The 15,367-nt window shown below is 38.7% G+C and overlaps 1 protein-coding gene across 1 annotated transcript in view; it reads left to right on the top strand.

Moving 5' to 3' along the window:
* LOC139711770 (synaptic vesicle glycoprotein 2C-like) overlaps positions 1–15,367 on the top strand; it is a 39,638-nt gene continuing 24,271 nt past the window's right edge. The window contains exons 1-2 of the mRNA XM_071623623.1: positions 1–195; positions 2,947–3,106. Coding sequence (XP_071479724.1) covers positions 3,013–3,106 — 94 coding nt within the window. The 5' untranslated portion in view covers positions 1–195; positions 2,947–3,012. The remainder of the gene's footprint in view (positions 196–2,946; positions 3,107–15,367) is intronic.

Here is a 15,367-nt window from a genome sequence, read left to right as displayed (position 1 = left end):
CACTGGAATGTTTCGGAAATGCTGCTGCTGTTCTCATTTCACTGCACTATACTAGCAGGGAAGTGACGTTTTCCAGAACACTCAGAGAATCGGAGATAGACTGGCTGGTGATAATGTCAACGATGTGCATCTCGGAAGAATGAGTCGATGTCACGCTCCGTGGACTCATCTCATGGTTCGAATCTTTGACGAAAGGTAACAAGTATGTGATGCGACTTTTACATGACTTAGAGTAAGACTTTTCTTTGTAGGTTAAAATCGAGCGTGCGAAGATTTGCGACGTTGATGTATTAGGGAGTCAGTCAGGCGGTTAGGCCATTAGGGTATTGGGGGAATCGTCAGGGTTTCATAGCCTCGCTCCCGTCCCGCCGCGGGATCGCGGGAAGCACATCCAGGAGCTGGGAGCGAGCGTTTACTACCATCGCATCGGGTACTACTACCATTGCATTGCATTGCAGTGCTGAAGAGCAGTTTGGGTAATTTTAGGGTGGAAATATCGAAGGTGTTAATATCACTAGATTTAATGTCTCCCTTCTGGAGGCTCTGGCTTATAGGAGCTCTGGCCTGGGCAGGTATAAATAAGATATGATATAGAAGGTCTATTTATGTCAATATGCTATATTGTTATTAATAAAAAGCTTGAATTAATAGTATTGCCAAAAAGAATAACAAACTCCCCATGCATTTTCAGAATTGGAGATTTAACATATGAACACAGATATTGCTATCAACCATATGAAATCTATATTTATTGATTTTTTTTTTTCAATCCGGCTTTCACCAATAGTACTTATGAAGGAAAAGTTTTTCAGGTTTTAGTTTATACTCTCTTCATATAATTCTACTTTATGGGGTTATTTATGTTAGACCAAAAAAAGAGAGAAAAGATTGTCTTTTCATTGTTTTTCTTTTTTAATTTAAAGTGGGAATCCTGTACATGTATGTTAGATTAGAGTTGATAACATGCTGTTTTGTATCACCCATTAGTATTCTCATATACATATACTGTATATTTTTATTGTACTCATATACATATAGTTGCATGTAATGCGTAACGTAAGAGGCTGACTCCCGTTCAATATGGAGCGTTGATGTTTTTAATCTGGGGTTTCGAATGGGTTCCTGTGATTGGCCGTCGGCGGCCCCTTGTTCTTGCTTGTTGGGCGGCTGATTTTTCTGTGTCATACTGGGCCGGTGGGCATGATGGATTCTGTTTATGTAAAAATACATGTAAAATAGTGTACATGGGGGAGTGGTACGGGTGTGTCGTAGATTATGCAGTGTGCTTCTTTATAAATTTCTCACAATGCCTGCACTGCACATTCTCGTATAATACAATTACATGTATAAATGATTATAACAGAATCTGTCTCGGTGGTGGCAGGTGCGGGGCTGATTGGTCGGCCGCCCACCCGACTCGTTCTTGGGGTAGTTGGCGATGGGTTATAGGGTCCTCCCCGATCTCCTCTATTACTCTCTTACCATGTGATCAGGCTGCAGTCCAGTTGTTAGTATTTTATTTATGCTGCATGACAGTATTTGTATCTTCTGTACCTTGATATGCTGTTTTTATTCATTTATTTATCTATTTTTGTTGCTTGTAGTTGTACTACAATTCTGTGAATAAAACATACAAAAAAAGATGATACAGCCATATAGGATAAAGCATTTGTTCCTCAATGACCTCTGAACTTGAGTGACGTCCTGTATTGCCCCATTAGTAGGAGTAGGCCTATATGGGTGTGGGGTGGGACTTTATGCTTGTCTTACATCTGCACTCGTGGTCTAGATGTAGATTGGACCTTTCCATGAAATAAGTTTCCCAAATATAGAGTCATATATATATATATATATATATATATATATATTATATATATATTTATATATATGTGTGTGAATATAGCAATTTTAGTAGAGTACATCAGTGAAAGTTTGAGTAAAATTGGACAATCCATTCAAAAGTTATGAATTTTTAAAGTTTTACTTTCAGTAACTATAGAGAGGAAGCAGATTGTAAATTGTATGTTTTTTTCTTAAATTAAACAATGTCAGTGCACTATTATGTTTTGTGTAAATTTGACAACTTTAATGATAGTACAATTTGTAATGACACCATAAATACCCCCCTTACTTGGGGGAAACCTGTACAGTCAGGGATGATTGTGAATACATGGATGGTTTAACAAGGTTTTTGTGAATGCTCAAGGTTGGAATTAGGCCTACTGGAGGGTAAAGAGACCCTTTAAGTGATGTCCAGAAAGGGACTTTAATCTGCCTTAGAAGTTTGTGTGGTCTATGTTTGTGTTATGCAAACAATTGAGCAATGGTACCCTGTGGTCAGGTGAGTGGTTTTAAGGTTCCAAAGGTCTGACATATGAGAGAAAGCTATTGAATAAGCCTGACTGTATTGATTCCTCCCACACTTCCTGTAGGCCTGTAATGCGGAGGTCGGAATATCTCGTGACGATATTTACAGTGGGGTTGAAATAATGTCATTATTGTTCTACAACCTTATGGGAAATGTTCGCTAACAGCTATTTGGGCATGAATTTGTGAGAGCAGTAGCACTGAAAATTTATGGTGCAGGTGAGTTGCCACTCCAATATCTGTGTAGCTATAATATACATTTAATAGCAAGAGATTCTTTGTGTCATTAATGCATTTTTTAGGAATTTCTTATTCCTCTCGTTGTAGTGGTGGTGCAGAAAATGGTCGATCAATAAGTTCTGTAACTTTTTAGCTGATACTGGCTTGTCATCAACCAATGATTACAGCATCCATACAAGAAGCAAGAGAAATTACATAGGTTAGAAAACCATGATCCTATAGTTGAGTGATTATTTGATAAATGTGAATGAATTCCTTCACTTTTACGATTAGGTTGAACATGGGTGCAGAATACATGCTCTTTTTTTCAATGCCACCATTGAGTTTTGCTCACTTCAGTCTTCCAGATAGTTGCCCGCCCCTTATGCACCTTCTTTTCCACCTGCCTGAGGATCTGCACACAAAATGACGCACCGGAACTCTACGACTGTGTCGTACACGCCGCTCTACGACGAGAACGACAACTCAGAAGATGAGAAATCAGACGTCCCTGTCAGAGGTGAGATACAGAAACTTTTCCTAATTAGGATTATAGACTCCAGACCTCAAAGCCTGAATGAACCAACGTCATGACACCTCTAGGCTGGAATGCATTTTAATGAAATTGTGGGAAAAAATCCACAATTTTACATACATTTGGGTAAATCAGCCATGAATAAACTGATTTAGCAATGTATTCAAATTTCTGTATTATTTTCCTCTGAAGATCTTTAGAACCTGTACAAATTTAATTTACTTTGAACAGTTCATTAAATCCAGCCAGTGCATGTGTGTCACTGTGTATCAGAGCAATTACCCCCCCCCCCCCAAATACTTGTTAGTGATAAGGTCAGAGTAAAAATTTGGGTTAGGGTTAGGTTTAGGGTTAGGGGAAGGGTCTGGGGTAACTGCCCTGGGGGTAATTGCCCCAGACCCGCATCACTGTATATGCCATATATTTAGCAAGTCTATAAATTCTTTGCAAATCAGGACTTTCCCATCAGTTTCACGAGTGGTTATATATAAGTTCGCAATCATGGAATACAGTGATGAATGGAAAAATGTGTACACCTGCACGTTGCATTCACGTTGGGATCAGAGTGGATATGTTTGCACATTAATAGTACCAGACTCTTGAAAATTCGAGAAAATAAAACCTTCACGAAATATATGGCATATGCAGTGGTTGTTGATATGTCAGACTGGTCTCAGGCAAATTTTCTTGTTGTCGGAACAATCTTCATTGTAAAGGTATGCATACAATAGCAGGATACATGTTTGTAAAGTAGCCTATTGAGATGTGTAGAGACTGAAGTCATCTGCAAATTTTCCGACCTCTCATGCACTTATTTTGACAGTTGCTGTACCAGGTTACTATAAGCCATGTCAAAACGTATGGAATGTCGGAAATCTTGTACCGGTACTTGTACATATCATGTGCAGATTGATGACATGGCTGCATACAAAAATAACTGAGGTTGGATTTTATTTGATAGTCTTGTGGGGATGACTCGACAAAATGTAAAAGCCGTCATGCTCGATGGAGCATGAAGGAACTGATGAGACTCAACAGATAAGATGCAAATTAGGTCCCTTGTACTTAAAGGTCGAGACCTCTGGATGATTTTCAGACTTTCGCATTTGAATAAAGTTCTGTAAATTGGCCATACTGGGTACAGAGATTAAGAATTTATAGTGATTGGGATGAGGAATTAGAATGTTTTCAAAATTTATGACCAAGTCATAATGAACAAGGATGGTGATATGGTAGCTTCACCATATAGGCATGCATGAGTGGGGGCTCAAGGAAGCTGAACAAAAGAACAAAGCATGTAATAATTCTTCAAGAGTGAACATGTTAAACAAGCTGTATTGTGATGGCAATACATTTCTGAAATATGTATGTCTTCTTGTTTGTCATCATCCTTGTTCAGTGTAATTTGCAAGGGGTTTTCAGAGTACCGGTATTGAATTCTCATAAACTAGAACCACAATGAATTCCACAAATCTATGCATGGAGCTGTCAATTTATGTCCCACATGATGTGAAATTATGAAAATCATTTGGACTTCACCTATAAAGTCCCCTAGCTGCAGTGATCATCCCCATTGGCAATTAAGGCCCTTCATCCTTATACAAATTGTTCAGAGGGACGAAGATACCATCTGTACATTGTATCTTTCCCATTTTTCTTCGTGTGCTTGCAGGCATTATTTGCTCCCGCAACAGGCTTGTGAAAACATAATTGTTATAAATTATGCCATACAGTGCAATGTACAAGTATTGATGAATTTAGCACAGCTGGAAGGAGGAAATTTTGATTTGACTGGTCCAAAGGTTATCCACATACCAGCATATCTTGCCTTGCAAAAATTGTGCATTTTGAGTAAGACTGACAGTGGGTAGAAGGGTATCATGTTTACCGTTCCATCCTGCATGTTGCTGAGTCATTCTATGTCTGTGTCTAAATCCGTACCACAAATATAATATGCGCTCAACAGGTAATGCAGTTTGGTATGTTGGGCACAATACTATCTCAACCTTAACAAACATTAGCGTGACCCGTTGGATTTTATGGCAGTTGAAGCACTCAAACTCGAGTGTAATGAGATGTATATATCTCTCTGGCATTTGAGAGTCCATAAAAGGAATTATATTTTCTTAGACTCAAACTGATTTGATAATGTTTGTTTATTTGTTTGTGGGAGGGGGGGGGGGGGAGGGGGAGGGGGACAGGGTAAGGAAATTTACTGTTAAGTCATTACAAGAGCTCTGTAATTCAGGCAGGGTTTCATGCTTTTGTATACAGTTAACATACCCTTACAGGGTATAAAATTAGGTCAGTAGCACAGATGATTTTGCATGAGTACCCTTCATGTTACAGTTGATGGTATTGGTAGTATATTAGCCCATCCAGACGCCATGTGAAGTGTGACACTTGAGACAGCAACAGGGCTGTGTGTAGTTAATGGTAGCAATGAGACAGTGGATCATTATACAAATGATGCACAGGATAGAGTGTGTTAGTGTAGGCGTGGTGCACTCGAGGGTATTTACAATTGTGAAACATGCACGAGGCGAAGCCGAGTGCATGTTGCACTACATTGTAAATACCTGAGAGTGAGCTACGCCTCCACTAACGCCACGAAATAATCCTGTGCATCATTTGTTTTATAAAATGGGTCGAAAATTCGAAAACTAACATCATTTTTCAGCGTTTTTCACGTACCTTTGTGGGTCAAGACGTCCGAAGATGTTCGTCCCAAACATTTACGCACGTCGCACTCGCGGAAGTCCCGCACATAAAGTATAATGGGGGGTTGGGTTTCCGGACACTTAAGTTCCCGCATGAAAACTTACTTATTTTACATAGAATATGCACCCTTTACCTTAAAGACTTGATATAGACTCCTCATATAGGCCTACTAGACAACATACTCTGAAAGCGGCGTGAGAATTAACCTGCTAAATCGTTGGATTTGCTCTTCAAAGTGACTCCATGTACGCGTCCGGTCCCATAACGCTTGGTCTACTGTACTGTATAAAGTGTACGTATAGTAGAGTATACGTACATACGCCACACATGTTATGCCCAAGGGAAGACAGGCCGGCCGGCCAGCAGCCTGAACTAGAAGTTGTTTACAGGATTGACAGCGCGTATGCATGCAATTCATCAAAGGAGCCGCCGCGCGCACAGACGATCGGCAATCTACCATAGGATTACAGGCAGTGCAATTGTACTGAAGTAAAGGAAGGAGGTGTGTCTCATTTCAGCGCTTCCTATTGGCTACATTCTTGAACCCATTTTATAACATGAAATAACTAACATTGGTAGACTATGTACCCCAGTCTTTTTGATCAGATAAGCCCAAAATTTCTTTTATATGATTTCATGGTTTTTTTAAGTCAGTAAAAATGATGTTCAGATGATTGTTCAGATGATGTTCATGCTTATTATTCTGTTTTATTAGTGGAAAACCTTTTTCCACTAATAAATATTATTCATTTCTGGTTAGTTGTTCTGTTGGCGTTTGTTTATTAGATACTGTTTTGACATAATCAGCATACAGTTAATGCATACAGTTTACATCAGTTTACATCATACCTCCAAACATACACATGCACTTTCACACTCCATGCTTGCCAACATTTTCATTTGAGAAAGCAGTTGAATGCAGGATGCCTATGCGAGCAGTACTAGCTTGAATGCTAATGAAATCTTTCAAAAGCGGTAGTCTACCGCCAAATGCGGTAGAGTTGGCAAGTATGACACTCACATGAATAAACAATCATATGAGTATTTACTCACAAATGCATGTTGCCTGAACCTGCCAAATCAGTCTGTTAAAATATGAATTCTATTGATTCCATTATTTGTTTTCAAATATTTGTTGACAGTATTGTCTACATGTGTATGATTTCTGTGCAGCTACAGGTTTACTGACTGGAAATAAACAAGATGGCTTGCTCCTTATTTCCATCAAAAGTGGCCCTGGCATGTATCTGTTTTGTTATGTTTTGTTTCGTTTGGGGTTTTCTTCTTTTAACATTACACCTCATTCACACTGATAAGATAAGAGCACTCATCCGGAGATATTTATAAGAATATGGTTTTATCATGGAACTTTATCTATCTTCACCCTTTCTGGTTGTCTTAGCACTCATGTCTTCACACGGTATGAAATGGTGCAGGGTGTTCAGACGCAAACAATTTATACTAGAACGGTATAGCTATACGATGAATGTATGTGTCTGAACGCTGACTAACGAAACAACGTATAACCATTACAAAAAGTGCGGTGACATCCTCCATAGGAAACGAGCGTTTTTTAATGCACCACGCAGAGCGCACAATCAGGTATAGGACATTTACACGGACTCTCGACTTTACGAACTCACACCTCCCAGAAGATGTCTTTTTGCTTAAATGCACCTGGTTATTATGAAAACCTAGATTTCAAGCGTGTGCTCAACATACCTCATTAGTAGAGTTTTGTGAAAATTTTACATCGATACCTTTCGAGTTGAAAATTAGGTGTCATTTCTCACTCAAGCGCAATCAGCTCTACGACAACACGCAATTTTACATTGACGGCGCGGTGTGCGAACTGTGAGCCTGAAGGCCATTTTTGGAGGGTTATTTTACTGCCATACCTGTTGTATTTGTACAATGCACCTGCCAAGTAAGTTGCAGCAAATACTCACGTGTATTCATACTGAGTTTGGAGGAATTTCGTGAAACTTCGCCATCGGTACCTTGTCAATATTCATAAACGGTCAAAGCCATGTCAGTTTAGCCCCGAGTGAATAACCCACCAATATCTTCATACACTAAAGCAATTGCATGCTTCTCACTTGAATACGCTACGCTGATTGGCTAAATGTCATTGGCTTTACGAGGTCGCATCGGGTCAACGCTAGATCGTGACTTAGCGCGTATGCAAATTCATGATGTGACAATAGGTGCGTGTGTCTTTATTACTATTTAGATTTCATTAATACATTAGCTCAACGTAGCATTTGCGGCGCATGATTGCATCATGAATATGTATTATTCTTTAACGCTCAACGCACCGTGATTGGTGGTATGCAAATGACGGATCTACGTCATAGCTCATTATCTGTTTGTCGCCGTTCGCATGTAGACTTTTTGTAAAACGACGTATGATGAAATGACGGTCAGAGCATCGTTTCGAACTAGAGCTCAATAACAAATCAGCATTCCATCGTGTCCATTGTGCGTCTGATGGTATGGCGACCATAGAACGATATTACTGGGCAGGGCTTAATGAGAGTGTGTACGAAAGGTGGCCCCATAGCTGTCACTCATGACCATAACAGCATGCGCAGTGGAAAACTGCACATCTATACAACGTTTTTCAGAACGGTCGAGATAAGCGTTTTGAACGGTCTGTCGGTTATGTGATGATTCTTTATACGGTGTTTCTTTATCGAGTTTTATCCGAGCAGGGGGTAAGCGTCATCACAGAAATGCACCTCATGCACCCAGAGGCCCATTTCAGAAAGAAAGTTGCCATCGTTGTAAAGTTGGGATTAGTTGCAGTAACTGTGAGCACCAGCCAGGAAACAACCAATCAGCATTGAGCATTCAGGTTGTTGCTGTGGTAACTGCAATGAATTGCAACTCATGCCGATTAATAGTAAATGGCTTGATAAATAGGCTTCTGGTGACCTTCTCCAAGGGGTACAAAGGTGCACTTTGGGTGGAATACTCTATTATGGACCCAGTCATCTTTGCACCCTTGGCTTTGCAAAGGGCAAGTATGGCTCTTAATTGCTTTTAACTCTTGTGTGTGAATGGGTTCCCGAATTGATGGAATGGGTACACATTAAAGCTACCATTTATTGGGAGCAGTGATTAAATCAAAAAAAAAAAATGTTTGAATTATCATGTGTGATGCATATTTACTGTAAAACATATGATATATTCTCAGCATGACGTTTTCCCAAATTTCTACTGGCATTCAATGCATGTAGTGTAGACAAGAACTTTTGTGTGCATTTTAAGTTTGCGAATCTTGGCTCTTGCAAAATTAAAATGCTCGCGAACATTCCTCGTTTTACCGTACAGTAGTTCAGTTGTATCACAAAACACCCTACTGTACAAAATTTTGCAATAGAGCCACAAATATGGGGAGATATCACTAATTTTCTCAATGAACCGTCATGGTGACGGTGTATTCTAGAAACAATTTCTAATAGAACTGTCAAACTATAGCAATTATTCCTACAATTAATTTTTTAACTGCACCTCGCTGTAAATATGTGCACCGAGAGCCCATCTGTGCTCATCACAGTTTGATAGATGAGCGCGCACCACTCTGCAGTGTGATTAATCTTCAGACCCTGAAGGATATACCACATATGGAAGAAGAAGAGGAAGAAGAAGAAGAAGAATAAAAGTATTATTTGCATTTTGTGTATTTAACAACACTGAACATTGATAATACTGATTAACATTTTCTTGTTGGTTATTTTCTATCCCTAACTCACATTTTAGAACTATTTTGAGGCACTATCAAAGCTGTTTTTTTTTTTAAATCTTCAGATGTTAGCAGGATCCTTTAATCCTTTGCAGTTTTAACCAGATTTCAGAGTATACAAATCACATTGCACTCTAAATTACGTTGATCACACCCTTTCCATGGAGCCCTACAAGGAATCTAAACTTTTTGCTTTCTCACCATTGTGGATTTTAGTCTTTTCATAGTCTTATTGTATTAAGGGCTCATCAAATTGCTTTGATAAATTTAGGTCTGACAATAAGGTAGTCAAAAGAATGCCTCTTCCCCCCCCCCCCCACCGCCTTTTCAGTGTTGGTTGTTTCGCATTAATAGACACAGACGGCTTATCTTGAGATTGTTTTTTGTGATGTTGATTGAAAATCCTCGTAGCTGAAAGACGTGAGGTCTTATAATTATCTGTGGTCATTCTGCGTGCGTGTATTATTCACATGAGAGCAACAGCGTACCGTCCCTGGGATGACAAAAGTTTGCATCTCAAATTTTGGTGAAAATTATACCACTTTTTGTGATTAATTGTCAGATAATCTGTTAAGTAATGTCTTATCCAAATCTGTGCTGTCTTACCCCAAAAATGAAGCCACCATGGCACGTCATAGGAACTTTGCCTTTAGGCATTCCCACTTAAATCGTGATTTGGCTGCCATATTTTGCCCTCTCCGGAGTACCGTATTTGACATTTTTAGATACAAGGTTTTGTCTCTCCAACAGCACAATGAGGCCAACACACAAAAATATAGTCTTTTTGTGTGGGAACAATCAGCCTATATCTATAGTAAGTTGTGAAGAGAGATTTTTCTTCTCTACTTGTAAATGTAATTATATGTGCTTTATACAAAACTTACATAAAAAAACCTCTCTATACAGGCGCATTCAAACCTACCTGAAAAAAAGAAGAAGAATTGAACAGGTTGTTGTTGTTCTTGTTTTTGGTGTTTTTTTTTTTTTGCATGGAAATCTAGGAAACAGATTAATTTCAGTTTGTTAGTAAAGGGTCTTGTATCTCCACTTCTAGGCCATGGGGTGAAGCTGAAAAAGAGGCTTAGAAAATGGGTTTCGTTCCAGCAACACTGGCACTACTTTCTGAATGCGGAAATGTGATGTTTTGTACATCCTAAATATACTGTAAAAAGTTCTCCTCGAAATATCCTGTAGTTTTTGCGAAAATCCATATTTTATAAACTGCGACCAGCAGCCCAATACACATATCGTAATGGGGCTGTGAACTGTAGCATACAGGATCATGACGGAAGTTTTATTGCGGACAAATATCAACTTAAAATCGGGAAAAAATCTTCAATTTGAAGACTTATTGATAAATCTGAAGTATTGATAACAGAGTTCGTGCAAGGTTTGCTTCTGCAAATAGTTCCTTTCTGTTCAAATTGATGACTAAATGTGACTCGGTCGAGAGGAAACTGGGAGAACTACGCTGAATTGACGGTCAGCGCAGGCGCACACATCACTGCGCACAAATTTCGAATCCATTGACAGGATATTAAGCTGTCTGTGTGTGCATGCGCTGGCCGTCAATTCAGTGTAGTTCTCCCAGTTTCCTCTCGACCGAGTCACATTTAGTCATCAATTTGAACAGAAAGGAACTATTTGCAGAAGCAACCCTTGCACGAACTCTGTTATCAATACTTCAAATTTATTAATAAGTCTTCAAATTGAAGATTTTTTCCCGATTTTAAGTTGATATTTGTCCGCGATAAAACTTCCGTCATGATCCTGTATGCTACAGTTCACAGCCCCATGACGCTATGCGTATGGGGCTGCTGGCCGCAGTTATGCGTATGGGGCTGCTAGCCGCAGTATAGTTCCCATGGTGTTTCTAAGCTGAAATACATATACACATTTGTAAAGCACTGCTTTTAGCCATATACCTAGAAAAAAGTGAAGTTTTGGTTTAATAGTTGCATTATATCTCATGTTTCAGCTTTTCCTGATGCTGGCTATGCAAAGGAAGACAAGAGCAAAGTGGTTCGAGACCATAAGAGAGAGAGCACTGACTGACCGTCAGAGGTCAAGGCAAATGCCTTATATTCTGTTCAAAGACATGTTATTAATCAAATGACTAATCATTCAAGGCAAAAAAAAAGGAAAAAATTCAGTGCGTTTGTTTGTGTGTGTGTCCGCGTGCATGTGGGAGAATCTTCTTGTACACACACACACACACACACACACACACCCTCACATGCACACACACATACGCACACACATAGTTATGAAGATTCAATATACCCAAGTGTATTAAAATATTATTCTACATGCCTTGGCCATTTATCACATCAGCATCATAAAAAAGATGATCATAAACATGAACACACACAATGATATAATACATGTATTGATCAGTGCATTACACATACACAGGTGCATAAAAACGCTGACATATTATATACACTCACACGCACACATACAAACTCATTTACACACATGAGACATTACTATTAAACAGATCATATTGTTTATCAGTAAACATGTTTTTCTTTTCTTCTTCTTCTTCTTCTTAAGAAGCTTTAATATACTTAGATCACATAGCAATCACGTTGTTCATGAAATATCATACAGTACTTTAGAAAATTTAATCTTCATAAAATTTCTTGAAGTTTTCATTGCTATCATTAGGTTACAGCATGGTGGGACACTACCTCCTTTCATGTAAGATAGCTCAAAATGATAATCAGTCAAATTTTCTAGTTTTAATAAATTTCCTGGAACATTCCATGGTCCAAATATCCTTGAAAGGGTGTAAAAGTTTTGAAAAATGCCAATATATAAAATAAAGGCAAAATTATAGTTTACCCATTCATGAGTGAAAACTGTTGGATTCTGTATTGGAGGCAATGTGTACCTGAAAATCTTGGAGAGAATAAAACAGGTTTGACATTAAAAATTATGATAACATTGCAATTAACTTCCAATATCAGAGGATCTGTGCAAACCTGACTAAACTTATGCACAATTTTCATTTGGCTGGTGTGTATTAGTTTTAGCAAACTGATTTTGTACTCACACCTACATTGTACTGACCTTTCTACATGAACATTCTGTTTCAGTATTAATAATATTTACATATTCTTTTTCCCAGAGTGGGAGAAACAAATTTTAATTGTAGTCATTCAGTTTTATGAAAAAAACCACACTTAGGAAAACATCTTTGTTCTTAGAATTCAACCCTAATCAAATCATCATAGTGGGCAGAAATGTTTGCTGAAGGGCGAACAATCACATACTGAGGCAAGGAGTCAAAACATGTTGCATAAACATTGGCATTCAAAATACAGGAAGCAATCTGTATTACAAAGACATTTTATCATGCACAACTTTGGTAAGATGTCAATTCTTGAATATCAATCACATTGACCAAAGCACTGGTGCATATACAGTACATTCTGTTGTTTCTGAACTTTGCACTGAAGTTCTTTGTGTATGTGTGTGAATGTTTCAGTGGTGTATATATATTGCTCCATTATATCAAGGACAACTTATAGTAACATGACAATGTTTTCATGCTTCAATATCAATCATAATAACCTATTTCCCTTGGCAAGTAATGAGCAGGTTGACTCTGTTGCAAATGATGCATTTTACAGGCAACACAGCAGAACCTGAAGAGCTTCCAGAAGAAAATCTTGATCTTGATGTGAGCGTCTTAGGGGAGGAAACAGATGCTCCTGCTGAGGGACCAGGCTCCTCCTTCAGCTTTCGTTTCCTAGCGAGATTCAGGCGTTTGCTATCTATAAACCTCTTGTAGCACGTTTCATGGAATCCTATTCAATAAAATGGAGAAATGAACAGCAATGATTAGCCGTTGGATTTTGTTAGGGGGAAAAAAAGGCTAAACGCTAGAGGGAGGGGTTGAACATTACACTCAATATATCATTAAATGTACGGTAGACTATTGACTGCCAATATTTGAATCTTGTAATTACCAATAGGCCCTAGTACTATGCCAGGTAATCATTAACACCTCATGATCATTGTCATCATCAACTACTTCAACTTGTACTTGCAGTCCAATTACTGATTTTAAATTACATCTACAGCTTTCAGCACCTGATCACATGCAATATCAATTATCATAATTATGAATACAACTGCCTTATCATCATTAATACTAGTAATCCTTGGCCTTTCACTATCGCCACCACCCACTGCTTTATAGTTTGGCACAACATAATGGTAATCATATGTTTTAGGGAGTTTAATTGTTGAAATTATGTTCTTGTCATTGTTGGTTTTTTAGACCTATTTATATCAAATATTAATAAGTTACTGTAATGAGATGCTAAATGTGTGTTTTGAGGGGGGATTCGCCAATTTCGGGGTGAGAGAAACAGGATGGATTTTTAATATTAATACTCCATGGCCATGATTATGAAAATATAAATTTACATGCAGTTTAGACCTTTTTCAATCCAGTCCTGTGTGTCAAGATTTTTACAAAACAATATCACCGATCAGCCACATCAACCTAACCTGGGCTGTACATAGAACAACATGTAAAATTACATCTAGGCTACATTATAACGGCGCTATGCCATGCCAAGGTGAAATTCAAGATAATTTATCTAAAATGTAACAGACATGCTAATGGCTAAGCTACTGCATTAGCGCCCATTATAACATACACAAGCAACGTTCATAACATAGCTAACGTTGTACTTGTAGTCATCATGGTCATTAACATTACGCATATAACATGAGAGAGACTGCACTGCAGTGTCGACTGCTACGACTGTACGCACGTAAACTAACCTGTAAATTATCCTACGTAGGTTGCAGTCATCAGTCCCCCGAGCAGCTGAATCACTTCGTTCTGGTCTGCGATTTCACGGTCTCCCCCACTCAATTTGATCCACTCTTTGGCACACAAAATAGGTTTCGTCTATCTTAGGTTTGTCATGGCCGTGAAATTTTCAAACTTCATCGATGTTACATGCATAATAACGCATCTTAAAAGTTTCGGCAGAGCAGACGACGTAGACGCGTCGACAGGCTCACAGGGGGCGGCCATTTTGACTCGTAAACGATAATTCTCGATTCGGATTGGATAACATACATCACATGATCGTTCGCGAATGAATATCGTACACGGCAAAGTGTACATATTCAGCTCCTCAGTGACAAAAAAGTTCACTGTTTCCCCCTAAATTACCAAAATACTACAGGAGGGTTTGTGTCGAACTTTTTCCTGTAGCCTTTTTGGTTATTTGTTTACACGTAGCTGTGGAGAAATTTTAGTGCCGCAGTTGTCGGAACGAAACAAGCGAAAAAACCAGCTCACCCCATGGCCTATTCAGTATATTTCCAAAAATGCTTAAATTAACCATGAATGCTGTTTTGGGTCATATATGATGTGTGTGTCGTCATATACAGACTGAGAATTACACCATTGTCCAGTTGATTTACATTTTATTTCCCCAAATCAGCCAGTTAAGAAGAGTTTCTATGAATACCTGTTGATTGACAATAGTTACAGTCATGTACCTAGCACATTCTCAACCAGCAGGAAAGACACAAGCTAGGTGAGGTATTAATAGCTGTGGTCTGTTTTGGATGGCAGGATGCTTGGTCCTTGGGTGAACTTTGGAACTGAGTGTGTGTTTTTTTTTTCAAAACCAAGGGAGCACGACAGATACTTGACAAAGATAGTCACTGATATTGAAGGGTTTCAGACTTACAAAAGAACTTGTTGGTTGCTGAATGCATGTTTAGAAACAGGTCATCTG

This window comes from Diadema antillarum, unplaced genomic scaffold (genome assembly GCF_040938485.1).
Source record: "Diadema antillarum isolate AM-2024a unplaced genomic scaffold, OU_Dant_1.0 seq00001702_RagTag, whole genome shotgun sequence".
NCBI classification, from domain to species: Eukaryota; Metazoa; Echinodermata; class Echinoidea; order Diadematoida; family Diadematidae; genus Diadema; species Diadema antillarum.
Note: the sequence above shows the minus strand (reverse complement) of the source record. Positions and strands in the feature narration are given on the sequence as shown.